We start from the raw sequence: 15,766 nt of genomic DNA, 5'->3' as shown, positions 1-15,766 counted from the left end.
GGTTGTCCTGCCAGATGCCTCTTCCTAAACTAAAGAGAAATTTTGCTTTTCTTAACTTCTCTAATGCTGGAATGACATTCAAAAGCAAGGGAATTATACAGATTATATTATTAGACAAGTTAATGTGCACCTAACAAATGTCAAGATCAAGAAAGTGATAAAAACTTAAGTGTTGTGGTTTAAGAGGCTGTACAAATTTTTGTGTCCTTAAATTAGTGCAGCTAGTTCACATGATAATGGTATTCATCTAAGTGTTCTTCAGTCTGCAAAGCATATGGCCTTAGCTACTATTATAATGTGTGAAAGCTATCTGAAATAAGCTTATCTGAAGGTTGCTTTTGGCTGGCAGTTGCATTTACTGTCCCTGTTGTTTAGACTGCATTTCACTGAAGGTATGAAGAAAGTAACCTCGCCTACTTTCTTCTACATAAAATTAATAGCTTGCAGTTTTTTCTCCTAAAATTTCACGTTGTCCCAACTAGTTTGGCATAAGGATGATTTGTTGACGTGATTCTTATTTTCTGTTAAGGTTCTCTCTTGGCATTTTTATTAACTAGTTTAAAGCCCGTGAATGATAATCATATTTCGCCTTAATTAAATTGCACATATTAAAAAGAAATAGTTCAGAAAATGCTTCTCCTCTCATGTGGGCAGTTACACAACAAACTTGCTCTGAAAGATTATTAAACTATCGTAGTTAGCTATGACTGTGCTAAGGCAGAAAATGGTCTGGGAAGGAGCTATCAAAAAGTAATATTAAACTACCTTATCACATCTCTTAAGTGACATGTCTTTAAAGAGAGAATTTAGTATATTCTGTACTTCAGACGTGAGAAAAATGTTACCATCCAAGTTTGGAAGATTAATTTTAAAATGCCAGATTTTGGGGGTGGGGGGGTGGGGTAAACCTTCCTGGAGCCAAATTTTAGTCCTGTTGAAGTCAATGGCATAAATTCCATCGATTTCCAGCAGAGCTGAAATTTCCCGGTTTCTTCCTTATTGAACATTGCTCACCAGAGTTGTATAAACACCTGGGATGCATCAAGAGGAGCGTGGCCAGCAGGTCGAGGGAGGTTCTCCTCCCCCTCTGCTCTGCCCTAGTGAGGCCCCATCTGGAGTACTGAGTCCAGGTCTGGGCTCCCCAGTTCAAGAAAGATGAGGAGCTACTGGAGAGAGTCCAGCGCAGGGCTACGAGGATGGTGAGGGGACTGGAGCATCTCCCCTACGAGGAAAGGCTGAGGGAGCTGGGCTTGTTCAGCCTGAAGAAGAGAAGGCTGAGAGGGGATGTAATAAATGCTTGTAAATATCTGAAGGGTGGGTGTCAGGAGGATGGGGCCAAGCTCTTTTCAGTGGTGCCCAGCGACAGGACAAGGGGCAATGGGCACAAACTGAAGCCTAGGAAATTCCAGCTGAACATGAGGAAGAACTTCTTCCCTCTGAGGGTGATGGAGCCCTGGAACAGGCTGCCCAGGGAGGTTGTGGAGTCTCCTTCTCTGGAGATATTCAAGACCCACCTGGACAAGGTCCTGTGCAGCCTGCTGTAGGTGACCCTGCTTTGGCAGGGGGGTTGGACCAGATGACCCACAGAGGTCCCTTCCAACCCACAACATTCTGTGATTCTGTGATAAACACCTGTGTAAATTTGTGTTTTGTTGCCATCCCTGCTTGGAACTGCCGAAGTTAACCTCCGCTCTCTGGCTTTTGTAGAGGATGCTTCAAGGGTTTGTTCACTTCCTTGCCCAGGGAACATTGCCCAAGTCCTAATTTGGAAGTCGGTGAAATTGCGCTTCTTGAAAAATGTTAGGGATTTTGGAAAGCCTGTGGCTTATTTCAGTGTGTGTTTAAAGCGTTAGCAAATAAAATCAAGGAAAACTAAACAGACTTTTAACAAGGCGTTAAATCACCTGATGGGGAAGATTTTGCTGCATGAGGAATAACTACATAAGTTTCCAGTGGATTTGTTGTATGTTTGATGGATTAAACGCATCACAGAGACAGCAGATATTCCTCAGACTTCCCCAGCTATTTCTCACGACCCACATCCATTCTTCTTCTCTGCTTTTGCCCTGTGATGCCCTCAGCTCTCAGGTACCCTCTGCTTCTGCTTGGCCTTTTTGCTTGAGCAAGGACCTGCACGTGCTTCGACTTGTTTGCAGCTGCAGTTTGGCAGGGTGGGGACAACCCCGTTGCGTCCTGCAGGGACTGAGCCTTCCTCTCTTCAGCAGCAGCACTGGTGCATGCTCTCCCCGCTGTTTTTACAAAACTTCTGCAATGGATTCAAGACTTCTGCCTTTCAGACTTGTCTGAAATTGGCTGGTGGAGAGCAAAGGCATTTAGGGAGACTGGGAAAGGATAAAACATCACAAAGCCAGCTTCATGGAGCAGCCAGACCAGAAGCTTTTTTAAAATGGTTTTAAAAAGCCGAAATCGAATTTGAAAAAAATCACATTAGCGGAGTTTCAAAATTTTAAAAGGAAGTGAGTTGTGAATGCTGACTTCATTTCGTGTCAGCTTTGGGTTTCTCTATGTCCTGTCAAATATTTTTGCTCCCTATATATTGTTTCCTTTTCACTGCAAAATAAGGGTTGAAATTGTAAGTAATGATTGTAGCTTTGGGGTACTGCTTGTTTTGTAAAGGACCCTGCTTTTTCAAAATCCTTTAAGGTGCCTCTAAATAGACTTTTAAGTTACAGTACTCTCACTGGGTAGCACATTTAATCTCTTTCTGCAATACTGCTGAAGAAATCTGTGCTGTCTGTTGAACGGTTGTGTAATTTCCTGTAAACCCAGGAATCATGGGATGACGTAGAAAGTGATTCTTTGCATCATCTTTTTGTTGTATGTGTTGGTCCAACAGCAGGAGCTATCAGAGACACGTTGTTTAGCAGTCAAATGCAACTAAATGTTCTTTACGTGATGCCACCTTCATTTGTTGTCCAAAAGAGATCTTAGCACCTTGGTGGCAATATCAGCTTTTATTAAATATGACTAAAAGATCAAAAAGCCTGATCTGGCTTGTTTGCTTGTTAGAATTCACGACTCAAACTTTTCTGGTTGCTGTTTGCATTGTAAGTAGTTAGTTTTTAGGATAAACTCTTATGCAATGTTTGTACTAAGACATTATGTAAAAATGCATCCATTGGACTTAGAGGTCAGTGATTTTGAAAGCTGCAGTAATGAGCAATGCTTTTCATCTGCTGTATGTTCAAATTGAACCATACCTTTCTTGAGAAGAAGGGGAAGTATTTTTGTGCAGCCCCTCTCTCTTTCATTTAGAAGTGAGGGAAGGAAAAGTCTGTTCTAACTTGCAGGTTATTTTGTTATTAATCTTGAATTCCTGAAAGTTTTTTTAAAATTATTTTTTGTGTCAGTCTCTAGTAGTTGTGACAGAGTGATAATAGACGGTTTTGAGAACTGTCAGAGATATTTTCCTTGCGCAGACCTTTAGCCATAACTGACAGAGTTATGAGTATCCTACTTCCCAACAGCGTAGTTTAAATACACAAACAGAATAAGGATCTCTGTCATAGTGTGGGTTCTCTCAGGTTGGAACGGGCCTCAGGAGGCAAATTCTCCAGATTTTGAGTTGTAGTGACGTTCCTGTTATTTTGTGGGGGAAGGCTAGCTCGTAAAATTATGCAAGAGTTCAAAGAATGATGGGGTGAAGGGGGACTGGTTTTGTTCTTTTCCCTTTTGGGGCATTACAGTATTGCAGGCTTTACAAATCTTCTATTACTGATTGTTGGTTTGAGGTTAGATTTTAGTGTAAGGTTTCAGATACACGTTGAAAAAATGATGACTTTCTAGAAAACCTTACAGTCAGTCCGTTTTATTGGAGAAGCAGTTATCTCTGCGTCTAGGTGCAATACTTCTGCTGTGTTGAGCAGCTTGAACTTCAGTATTTGGTGTGCAGTTACAGCAGATTCTCACAAACGTCTGCTAAGCAGTGTTTGCTGCATTTGCTTAATGGGATATTTTGTTTGAATTAACTATATTTCAAAAATAAAATGCACTTCGTTGTATTCTTAAGTTGCTGTTGTAGTACTTAATTGTCTTATTTATGTGTAAGAAGATATACCTGTAATAAATTGTGAAAATTTTCTTCATGTAGAGGATTAGCTGCTAGTGACTACTTGTGGCTTTTGGTATATGTATGAAAAGTATTTGATGATGTCTTCTGGATGCTGTTGACCTGATCTATGACTTGCAGTTCTGTTGTCCAGCCAAGTTTGCAATGGAATTGGGATAAAGGTTAGGTCTTGATGTGACTTGAGGTAGAGAGGCCGTTTCCCAGATCGCTTAATCATCATGTACTGCAGCATACAAGTAATACTTGCAGTACTGGTTCATCTGCTAGCCTATATATGCTTTCAGGATAAGGATGAGAAATTGAGTCTATTCAACATTCAGAAACAGTAAAAACATCAGCCGTTGTGGTGGATGGTACCTGTGCGTAGTTCATGATCGATGTGATTTAAAAACAACACAGGATTTTGGGAAATTCTTAATTTTCAGACAGCAGATGTTCTCAGGTCTTTCCCTACATGTATAAGTTTTAATGTCAGTCTATTATGGCGTTTATTTTCCAGTTCTCATTGTCTCATGGTTTGACTTTTAAGACTGTCTGCCCACCATTGTTTTATGCCAGGTATCTGTGTTTTCTAGATTAACATTTAAGAGAGGAATGTTTTTTATTTGTAACTGTGTTGTATACTCTGTTAAATATGGCAAAAAATAGCTTAAAAAGTAGCGTAAAATTGCTGGGTTTTGTGTAAATGGCTTAATGTGTACCTTTTACTGATATCTTTCCGTGTCCTCCACTTTCCCCTTTCTAGATGTGTGGTCAGCAGGCTGTGTATTGGCTGAACTGTTACTAGGACAACCAATCTTTCCAGGTGACAGTGGTGTGGATCAGTTGGTGGAAATAATCAAGGTATGGAATTTTAAGTGTTGTTTTGACTGCATTATTCCTTGGGAATCCACATGAAAACACACATTGTTATAAACTTGTCAACATACGTTTTCTGTCATCATTGTACAGGGTGTTGCATGTGAACCATGTTTGAAAACACTCTTAACGCTTTTTTGAGAACTTGATAATCTTTATTTGCCCCTCTTGCAGTCATGCACAATGGTATATCATCTTTTAATTAAATAGGGCTTTTTTCCCTCTTAAAGTATTGCATTTTCTTCAGTGTGCTTGGAAATAGTGCTTGCATACTGAGCCAATATTTATTAATGTGTGATTTTCATTCTTTAAGAATCTGGCTCTTTCTCCTTTGTTGCATGCAATTAGTACTTGGCTTGGAAAACAGTGTTACTAAATTTCCTTGTGCCAGATTCTTCACATATGTAGGCTTCTTCTCTTCTTCCTTGCGCCTCTTTGAGGTGAAAGGTGAGAAAGGACACTCATTTTTGCAGATGGAGAATCAGGAAATGTAGGGCAAGGGTACCTTCCACCTGAAGAGTCTTGTTTTTCAAGAAAAAGACCTAATATTTCAGAACACATAACATTTATGTATCACTTATGTCCAAACACATCTTGATTGATTTCATTTGGTAAGCTGTGAATATTCTGTGATTCTCAAATTAGAGGCAAGGAAGAATAATTCTTAGCTTAAAAGATTGGTTCTGACTTCCCGGCACCCTAGTCTCCCCCGCCTCCTTCAACTTTTGCTATGAAGGAGGCAAGCTTTCTAGAGAGAGCAGTGTGTTTTTGCTCTGAATCTATACTATGCACTTAGTAAGATGGGAGTAATACAGAGAATAAGATCTGTGCACACGCTGTTCAGCTTCATTGATTTCATCACCACAAGGGCACTGTATTGAGAGAATTTCCTCTTTGGTTTTGCATCTTAACTGCTACCTTGATGCGTGTATATTTGTGTAGCATGCGTGTGAAAATTCCTCAAAACCAAAAGGTGTGCATGGTAGAGTAGAGCTTCCTACTTGTGTCTGTGTTACTCACTAGAAGATCTGCGGGTGTCTTTGTCCCCGTCCTGACAGTGTGTATGACACCAACCAATGCCAAGTGGTCATTCTCCTGCGTGGAGGACATGGGCTGGTGAGGCTCAGTGTTTCTGTGGCCTGCTTTATGGTCTCAACAGGGTGTGCTCTGACCTTTCTGGGCTCTCGCCACATCTCCTCCAACCTTTGACCATGTAAACCTAGCTTCTGTTACAGTAGGTTTCTGTCTGTCCTGCTGGAAAGCCTCCAGTCATCAACTTTCCTCTGGAGGCTCCATGTCTTGCACCTACATCTGCTATGACTTTCTTGATTTCTTATTATTGCCTTTCTGCCCAGTGTATTTCAAGCTCAGCATATCCAAGTTGGGTCAGTTTACATAGGAAGCACTAGTGGAAAACTAGAGTTGCTGTCAAAGTAGGGCTGATGATGGCACAAGTGACAATGTTCTCATTTCAGGAAGTGTCTTGAAGCGGTGTGCTGCTTTCTGCTACACTGCTTTTGTGAGATGTGAAGTGGTGCCTGCTAACACTTCAGATGGCCAGAATCCCTCAGGAGTTTGTGCAATAACCTGTGGCGTTTGCGTTTGGACATTTTCAAAAAGTCCTGTTTTGTTTCTTGATTAATGTGTGCAATCCTGAGAAACTACATCTAATGAGTTTTTTGTAAATAGAACTATTTATGTCACAGTGACAGTCCTGTAAGTCCTTCTGTGGCTCGATCAGAAGTCTGAGAGCAGAGAGGCCTTATCGGCAAAACCGTAGTGCTCTGCCTCACCACTGATTTGGTTTTCACAATGTGGAAGTACAATAATCAGGAAATAGATGTCACCTCGTTATTGACGTGGTTGCCAAGCAGAGACTGCGGTTTGGTTCAAAGTTTGCTAGAAGCTGTGATTGTCAGTTGGAGGCTTTCAGTTCTGCAGTACTGGAAGTAAACATCTATGAAATAATAATTATACAGGACGTGTGTGCACTGATTGTGATGCTTCTGCTTTGTTTACACTGGAGTTAAGTTGTGTTGAAGCAGAGGAGTACTTTAATGAAATTGCTGATAGCCTGTGTACCATCTGTGGTTTCTTTAAATGGCACTACCATGAGTAGTGTGATAACTTTTATTGACCGATTCACGGCTGAATACGTAGTATTGGCAAACTAACATTATTTCTCACAACAGCTGAAGGAGTATCCAGCGTGAAGGCTTGAACTTCAGGAAATTATAGCTTGAGATGATGATTTTCACCATCGAGGAAACAAATTTCTGAATCATTTCTTTAAATGTAGAAACGGTGATACATCAACACCTGTGTTGGGGTTTTCTCATCTTCAGATAGAGATACAGCCCCCTCCATGTAGAAGAAGTGAAACAAATGTAAGGACAACTCCATTTTATAATAAGCCTGGTCCCTTCAATTAAAAAGTTACAGTACTGAGACAGTATGTTTTAGGAAATTCTGAGAGAACAAATGCTGTAAATCTTACAATAGTAGTCACAAAAAAGGATGTTCACTGAATCATTAAGGAAGTATGATGGAAAACGTGAGCCTGAATGGGTGGGCACCATGGATATTTTTCTGCCCGTATATTTGTTACTCAAGCAGCATGTATTCTCAAGGCAACACTGGAAGAGAAAATGAGTGCAAACTGCAGAAGTGGGCTGGTTTTTGATGCCCTTGTCTACCAAATCTTGTGTTGTGAAGTTTTGTATAAACCATTCAGAAAAGCCCTGGCAGAAGGCTAAGGTGAAAATACAGAGAGAGTTGTAATTGAGAATATTGCATTCAAAATCAACAGCTGTGAGAAATTGTCTAGGAAAGTGCATGAACTGGTTAATGAGATGCTTGCCTTGCAATGTCATACCCACTGACAAGCATTTCTCATAGTGAGTAGAGGGAGAACAGCACATGTACCTCAAATTTCAAGTAGTTTTTATTTATCTTTTGAGAATGAGGAAAAAGTAGAAAGTGAGGTCCTCTTTTTTCCATTCTACCAGCTGTTGGCAGAGGTCTGACTCATCTGCTATATATCCCTTAGAAGTGACCAGTAATCAAATTGAACAAATTTGCGAATTTTTCAAATCTGCAAAGAAGTCATGAAACGTTCTGCTCTTCTGTACTCCTAGCATGATGCTTAAATTCAACTTAGATTTGAAAGGATAACATGAAAACTGCAACGTGTGTTCATTGAGCTAGCTTGGGTTGTGCAGCCTCAATTCAGTTGAGTTACAGTTGCAATTCTGCAGCATAAAAATCACCAGAAATGTGAAGTCTTGGGCACAACATGTAAAACACTAGGTTGCATAAGATTTCATTTAGAATAGGATTCATTTAAAAAAATATTTTTACAGATGGTGTCCACCCCTTCCACTTACTGCCATAGAATGCTACTATTTAAAGCTTTCATTGTAATACAGACTTATTTTAATGCTTGCTGGCTGTAGGAGAAGCAGAGCTGTGGGAGCTGCCAGTTATAGAACGACAGTGAGCTTTGTAGAAGGTTGCAAGTTGGGACCTGCAAGCTGCCGTTTGACTATCTTGGAGTCATGCTTTTCAGATAGCTTCCTTGGAACTGTATGTCTGAAATGCAGGGGCGGAGAAAATTAAGTGTTCTGAACTCCCAAAAAGGGCTATAGTAGAAAAACATATATCCACACATTTGGAAATGCATCTGACTTCCATACCTTAAACTTGCTTAATTCCAGTGCAAGAGAGGTCAGCTTAAAACTTCTCTGCTGGTTCCTATCAGTTCAGGATGACTGAGTCAGTTACACCTCTAGCATTTTTTGAGCCAAGATAAATTTTTCATCTGTCTCTTCAGTTGCTTACTCAGCTTTGATTATTGAGAGTTCATTTCACAACACAGCAATTGAATGCTACACCTGGGTATGAAGTTTTTGCATTAGGCTGGAGAATCACTTCAAAATGCCATCACATTAAACTAGTCCTCCCTTCTTATGCAGTTCTTGATGACATTCCCTCCATTGCTGTGTTCATGAAGACAGAATTTCTGTGCTGTGACAGTTGGCATGGCTTGTCCTTCCTCCAGGCTGCATGCCCAAAGTCCTCAGTCACTTGCTGCATCAGAAGCATTTTTGGCTTTTGTCAGATTTTGATTCACTTTCAGCAGTACTCGTGTAGTTTTGTTTCAAGCAGTCTTGCGAGATCTTTTCCATCCAGTTGCACCTGGAGTTTCTCCAGGCCTATTGCATATTTGGAAACTGCTCAGAAAAACTATGCCCCTCTAGAACCGCAGCATCACGTCTGTGTGGATCAGAAGATAGTCCCCTTCTTTTTAGCTTCCTTTTCGCTTGTTCCTATTTCTTTAAAGACCGTCTTTCCAGGTGTTCTCAATCTTGCTGCGAGAGAGAGATCTTTGACCTCTTGCCCTTGACAAAATGATATTCGATATGGGGGAATACTGTCTTGGAGCTCCGTCTGAAGATATAATTTAACACGAGTACACTATTGCAGGAGAGAAATCATGTGCTATGCTTTTCCAAAGTTTCGTCTTGAATGGTGACGCTTTCTCCTTATTTTTAGCTCATGCTAGCTATTCCAAATGTTAGGTTATTCCATCGCTGGGAATATCTCAAGTGGGTAACCTGATATATTCATTAAAATTCATGCCCCTGCTGGCTTTTCAGTGACATCTCCTTCAGAAATGTGCTCAGCTTCTGAAGCAGGCACAGTGGCAGTGCGGGTTTCATCAGCGGTCACGTAAAGAAATTACGCATGAGCAAGCGTTACACCTCGGAGAGCAGTCCTACAGTCCTGTCCCTGATGGAAGGGTGAAACTCCCCTCCTTCCTGCAGTTGCCACTTCTCTGTTTAAAATCCACTGTGCGGGTGGGATACCGCTGAATGCAGCTCAAAAGAAGGAGCTTTCAGACCACAGGAGGGATTTTTTGGAGATACAGTCAGGGCAGACTCCTCCATAAATACTTGCACACACAGCTTGCAATGCCGCAGCAGTGTTTGTGGGACTGTCGTGCTCCCTGCAAGAACTTGGGAGGTGGGGGATCCCTGCCTACCCCCCCCCAGCTCTGTAGTGCCCCGAAACCGTCAAGGAAAAGCTGGCTGGGATATCCCCCCATCCCAAACTAAAACATCTTCAACCACAGTTCCCGTAGGGAGCGGTTACTCCTTATTCCCCTTGCAAGAAGGGAATCTCAGAAGCGTAATGGTTTTGTTTATAAGATAATAATTATCTTCTGAAAGGTTCTGTTTAGGACCTTCCCCCTACTCCCCTCAGAAATGGAAAAATCATCTCTGTCAGAAGAATAAAGCAGCAGTAATTGTCTGAGCAGCCCTGGGACATGGGGAGGACACCATTTGCCAATCTGCCTTGCTTTGTCTTTACCAGAACAGGTTTTCTCCATGTGCTGCAATCTAGAGTATGAGATGTATAACTTGTGAAAACTGCAAGAAAGGGTTGTGGAGGTTTTTTTGTTCGTACTGCACTGTGTGATTATTCCTTGCACCAAAATCAACATTTCATGATGATTTAGGAGAAATAATAAAATCTTCTCCCCATAGTTCGCTGGGTTAGGGGAGGCATGGGGGGGGAAAAAAAGTATTAGAAGACAAGCTCAGTAGTATCAGGAATCTTACCCGTGTGTAACTTTTTGGTCTCTGACAGTTTTACTGAGCCAAATGCTAAGTATAGACTGTAATTATAATATATGGCTCATGCTCAAATGTCAAGGTACTATTTTGGGTTCAGTTTTTGAAATAAAATAAATTCAGTCACAGTAGTTAATGGGGAGAGAGGAGCCGTCTCTTCCGGGAGAATAAGCAGTAGGAGAGCGCATTTCATCTTACTGGATGTGGTCCTGTGCTGAGGACCTTCCTGCGTCTGACACAGGTTTCACATGGGTCCTCTCTCCTTGCCCCTAAGGGAAGCCCCCTGGCATTTATTTTCCCCTGATGTCCTCCCACATCACAACTTGGCTGTTCCTGTGCCTCACCGTATTTCATCACTTGCAGCGCTTGCAGGCAGGCAGTGTAAAAAAGTTGGTGGGCAATTATATTCATGTCAGCTCTGACAATGGGTTTCTTCCTGTTCCTGATGTATAGCTGCTTTCGTGTTTGCGAATAGAAGATATCTCTATATTTAGGTGGCTTTCATTTTGTTTGACAAGAGAGTGTTTTTGAAAGAAGGTGAATATAAAATGGACAAGTTTATTTTCTACCACGGACCTCTTGAAGTAGTATTTCAAAGCTGACCCATGTTTACTGCTTGAAATGCCTGCACTGTGAATTTTTTAAATAACTGTTTGGCACACCTCTCACAACTTTCCAAGGAGGTGCAGGCATGTTTGCAGAAGTCTTAATTATGGCATCTGATAACCCATACACACTAGACTTTCTGGAGCACGTTTCCTCGTAAACTTGCACAGATTTCCCAGGGAAGATCACTATATTGCTAAAACCATGACGTGCTAAAGGTTTCTGATTTAAATAACCACCTTCTCCCCTCCTTAGTTCAGTCATTACCAGCCAGAGCTTCTGAACCCTCGGTGTCCCTATGCTTTTAATTGATTTTTACATTTTGCAAAGGTTTAACAGTAACAGTGGTCGTCGGAAAGGGCCTTTATTCCACTGGGGTTTGTTGAGACCATTGCAGTTTCCTCTTCCTCTGGTGTTGCAACAGTGTGGGTTTGATCACAAATAACTTGGTGCAGTTTTGCACAGTGAAGCCAGGTGTGGACAGCAGCTGTTTTCAGTACTGGAGTGTAACTAAGGTGTCTTTTGGAGCTGAATATCATCCATCTTTTTCTCCTATGAAAATTCAATTGCAAGAACATAAAATTAAGATCTTTATGCTATTTGTAATCAAATTCAGGGCTTATTCCAGGTTCATAAATCTCCCCTTCTTGTTTTGAAAGCATGGCATTATTGGGAGCCTGTAGCTTTTCTTTAATTGCTTGAGATACATACCATTACCCTACTATCACAAACCCTGTTCCTGGAATAAAAATTATATGGAGAGCTTCATCTGTTACAGATCAAAACCAAAACTTTTTTTTCTAGAAAATATGTTGTGTTCAATGTTTGTCCTAAGAGAGCCAGAGCAGTATCTTGACTTCTCAGCGATTGTATTCTTCCGTTAATCTTAGCAGGTGTTTCTTTATTTTTATTTAAGAGATGATGATGATAGTCAGGAATGAAGACTGAGACTAGTTCACCTGTTGTCTGCACTTGCTGGAAGATCCCTTGTCATCTCACACAGACCCGCCTTCATTCATTCAGAAGTTTAGTCTTCATTCCAGATACTGTTGATTCTATCATACAACTACATTTTTATTGTTCTAGTACTTACTCTTTTTTGGTTCTCTTTTCTTTTTGAAAAAAAAAAAAAAACAATAAAAAAACCACAACAACTTTTCCCTTGACAATATCACCTTTCATAAGACTGTCCCCAAGAAGCAGAAGAATATGTGCTAATCGGCATGGACCTGAATAATTCAGTATTGGACCCTGTATTTCTTAAAAGCTCTCTGACCTTTGCAAGATTGGGGGAGCTTATCAGTGTACAGAAATATCTGAAGGCAAGGTGCAAAGAGGGAGTCAGTCTCTTTTCTTTGGCATCCCGTGATGGCTTTGGCATCTCATGACGTGACAAGTGGAAATGAGCACAAATTAAAACGTGAAATTCAGTCTGAACGGAAGTAAATGGTTTTTACTGTGGGAGTGGTCAAACGCTGGAACAAGTTGCCAAGAGAAGTTGTGGAGTCTCCTTGGAGATACTCAGAAGGCATCTGGATGTGGTGTTTGGCACCCGGCTCTTGTCAGCACTGCTTGTGCAGAGGTTTTGGACCAGAGGACCTCCAGAGATCCCTTCCAACCTCAACCATTCTGTGAAACCTCTCTCCAAGGGACATCTGCTCCCTGGTATAAAGCAGGAGCAGCTGTTTCATGGAGTGATTCTGCCAAAAATGTGCAAAGTAATTTATGCTTCTCCTTTGCATTTCAAACGGAAAGAGCAGTCACATACATGACTTGTTTTAAAAGAAGAGGTTTGCCCAATTTTTGCAATAGCTTAAATGGTTGCAGTTACTCACCAAGGTTACTTGAATGTGTTCCTAATATACTGAAAACTCAGTGTGAATCAGTGAGGTACAATTTCAAAATAATGGAGCAAACAGTGCTGGTGCATTGGGGTGTAGGGAGAGGTCCACTGCAGGACCTCTTCCAGATGTGTCAAATACTGGTACAGTTTTGTAGCTTACCACTTTATTCATCCCACACTTTTCTTTTGGATTGTGATTTGAATTTGACACAGGGTTTAAAAGTTCTGTTGTTCTTCCTATCTCCTTTCCTTTTCTCTTTGTTGGGGTGTTTTTTTGGTTTGTTTGGTTTTGGTTTTTTTGCTTTAGTCTGCCTTCAGTACAAATTGAAAGCACAATCTGGCTTTACAGTCCAGAGAGAACAAAGTACATATATTGACTGGCTAATAAAAGTCACTTTTCCTTTTATAGTCATTTTGGGTATCAAAGGCTGCTATTTAACTGAAAGGTCAGGCGATCCTTTCTTTCAGGTAGCATGATCTCTCTTCAGTACCTTCTTTTCCAAGCATTTGTGAGACTTTAAGTGCTGTTGCTTAGATGCCTGTACTTGAGCTTGGGTGTTGCTCCCTCCCATCATCTGGAGTTACAACTGTGTTTTTAGTGAAATGTATGAACAGACATTGTCCATGGGTCCTTCCGTTAAATTGCCCTTCCCTATCTAATCTGAATCCTCTCCGCTATAGGCAGCCTTTAATAAAGGTACTTGCACTGTGTAGGCTCCTGTTCTGAGCAGCCTTGGCAACTGAGCCAGTCTGATGAATTTTGGCTATATATATTAAAAAAAAAACCAAACTACTCTTTGCCTCTTCTTAGGAAGACTATCAAAGGAGTGTGAGGAGGAGGGTAAAGAAGGTAAACATGCTTTTCAAAAAAAGTCGTGTTTATACTAGGGAGACCTGGAAACTTAGCCTTTAGAAATGGTAGGAGAGCAATACAAGTTATCCATAATTTTTCAGGAAGGTAGTTTAACTAATCAAAAAGCTTCCAAGGTTTTGAAAATGGCTCTTATCCTGAATTGGGATTAAAATAATATTCGCAGGTGTGAAATCCTCTTATCTTTTAGAACTGGAAAGCTTTGAGAGTGGCGTGACCAAAGCGTTGAGAGCAATGCCTTCCTGACAGGGCTGGCAGCTGGGTGGCCAGTGCTCTGGGGACAGCTAGCTAGAAAACCAGGAGGGAAGGGGCACCTTTTTCTGTCAACTTTTTTGCTTTGAAACTTGAGCAAAGTGTATGGAGTCCTGCAAACACCCTCTTTTCTACCACCTGAGCAAAGCCGGCATTTCCAGACACACACAGAAAAATCTTCTGTCAGCTCTGAAGGTAACCCTTGGCTTTTAGAGTAGGTGGGATTGAAATCCTGGTTAGCAGTGGGAAGGTAGGAGTTACACGTTCATTAGTTTTGTACAACTTGTCGGTTAAATCTGTTACCCAAAAAGCAACTTTCTGAACAAGTTGCAGCATTGATTTGCTCTGCTGCTGCTGTTTATTTCAAAGATTGCTTTTTGGATAGGCATTTTAGTCTGTGTCATATGGCTCATATTTAAATAATAAAAGATGTACCAGGTTGGTCCAGAGGAGGGCCACAAAGATGATCCAAGGGCTGGAGCACCTCTCCCATGAGGACAGGCTGAGAGAGTTGGGGCTGTTCAGCCTGGAGAAGAGAAGACTGCGGGGAGACCTTATAGCAGCCTGCCAGTACCTGAAGGGGCCTACAGGGAAGATGGGGACGGTCTTCGTAGCAAGGCCTGTTGTGACAGGACAAGGAGTAATATTTTTAAACTGAGGGAGGGTAGATTTAGGCTGGATATAAGGAAGAAATTTACAGTGAGAGTGGGAAACACTGGCACAGGTTGCCCAGAGAGGTAGTGGAGGCCCCATCCCTGGAAATACTAAAGGCCAGGTTGGACGGTTGCTCTGAGTAACCTGGTCTGGTTGAAGATGTCCGTGCTCACTGCAGGGGGTTGGGCTAGAAGACCTCTAAAGGTCCCTGCCAACCCAAAGCATTCTATGATTCAAGTTCCTTTCAGCACCTCATAGTAGTTTCTCTCTTGCACAAATTAATTAAACTGCAAATAACTTGCTCTTTTACCCCTTTACTTGACTCTTTAGAGTGCATTTGTGTGAGTTCCACTCTTCTAACAGAATGAAAATGTTTATGGATACCAGAATATGTAACCAAATACTTCTTTATCAAGTAGCAAGGTAGAGTGCTAACCTCACGTTTTCGATCATTTGTTCCCTGCTGGTGACAGTGTGGTCTCATGAGATGAGGTGATAACATTATGCTAATCTGTATGGCAAGAGATTTGTTATGGGGCAAGAGCAGTGTGGCTACAGGGTTCCTCTAGGCAGAATGAACCTGAGCTCAGCATAGGGGAGCGACTCCTCTGCCTTCTGCCCTCTTCACTTCTCGCTGCAGAGCAGAAGGATGCCCAGCAGCTGGATGCAAGCAGAAAGCAATGGGATTCCTTGAACATGCTTTGCTGTTTTTATATATAGGTAGAAGGCAATGGCTCTCTTACACTTAGTGCTAACTGAACAGAAAGCACTCATGCCATATTGTCTACCTTATTCTCTGAAGGGATTTCTGAAATCCTTTCAAAATCTATCTGGCCCTACAAAGAGATGTGCCATTGTGTGTTATTTCTCATACAACTACTAATTTCATAGAGTCATAGAATGGTTTGGTTTGGAAGGGACCTTATAGATCATCCAGTTCCAACCCCCCTGCCATG

At 41.4% G+C, this 15,766-nt stretch overlaps 1 protein-coding gene across 2 annotated transcripts in view; it reads left to right on the top strand.

Moving 5' to 3' along the window:
* The window catches only part of GSK3B (glycogen synthase kinase 3 beta), a 159,843-nt gene that overhangs the window by 117,040 nt on the left and 27,037 nt on the right, over positions 1-15,766 (top strand). For both annotated transcript variants that reach the window (XM_075437308.1, XM_075437297.1), the window contains exon 7: positions 4,836-4,933. In XM_075437308.1, coding sequence (XP_075293423.1) covers positions 4,836-4,933 — 98 coding nt within the window. The remainder of the gene's footprint in view (positions 1-4,835; positions 4,934-15,766) is intronic.

Source organism: Opisthocomus hoazin, chromosome 1 (genome assembly GCF_030867145.1).
Source record: "Opisthocomus hoazin isolate bOpiHoa1 chromosome 1, bOpiHoa1.hap1, whole genome shotgun sequence".
Lineage (NCBI taxonomy): Eukaryota > Metazoa > Chordata > Aves > Opisthocomiformes > Opisthocomidae > Opisthocomus > Opisthocomus hoazin.
This window is presented reverse-complemented; position numbering and strand designations above follow the sequence as displayed.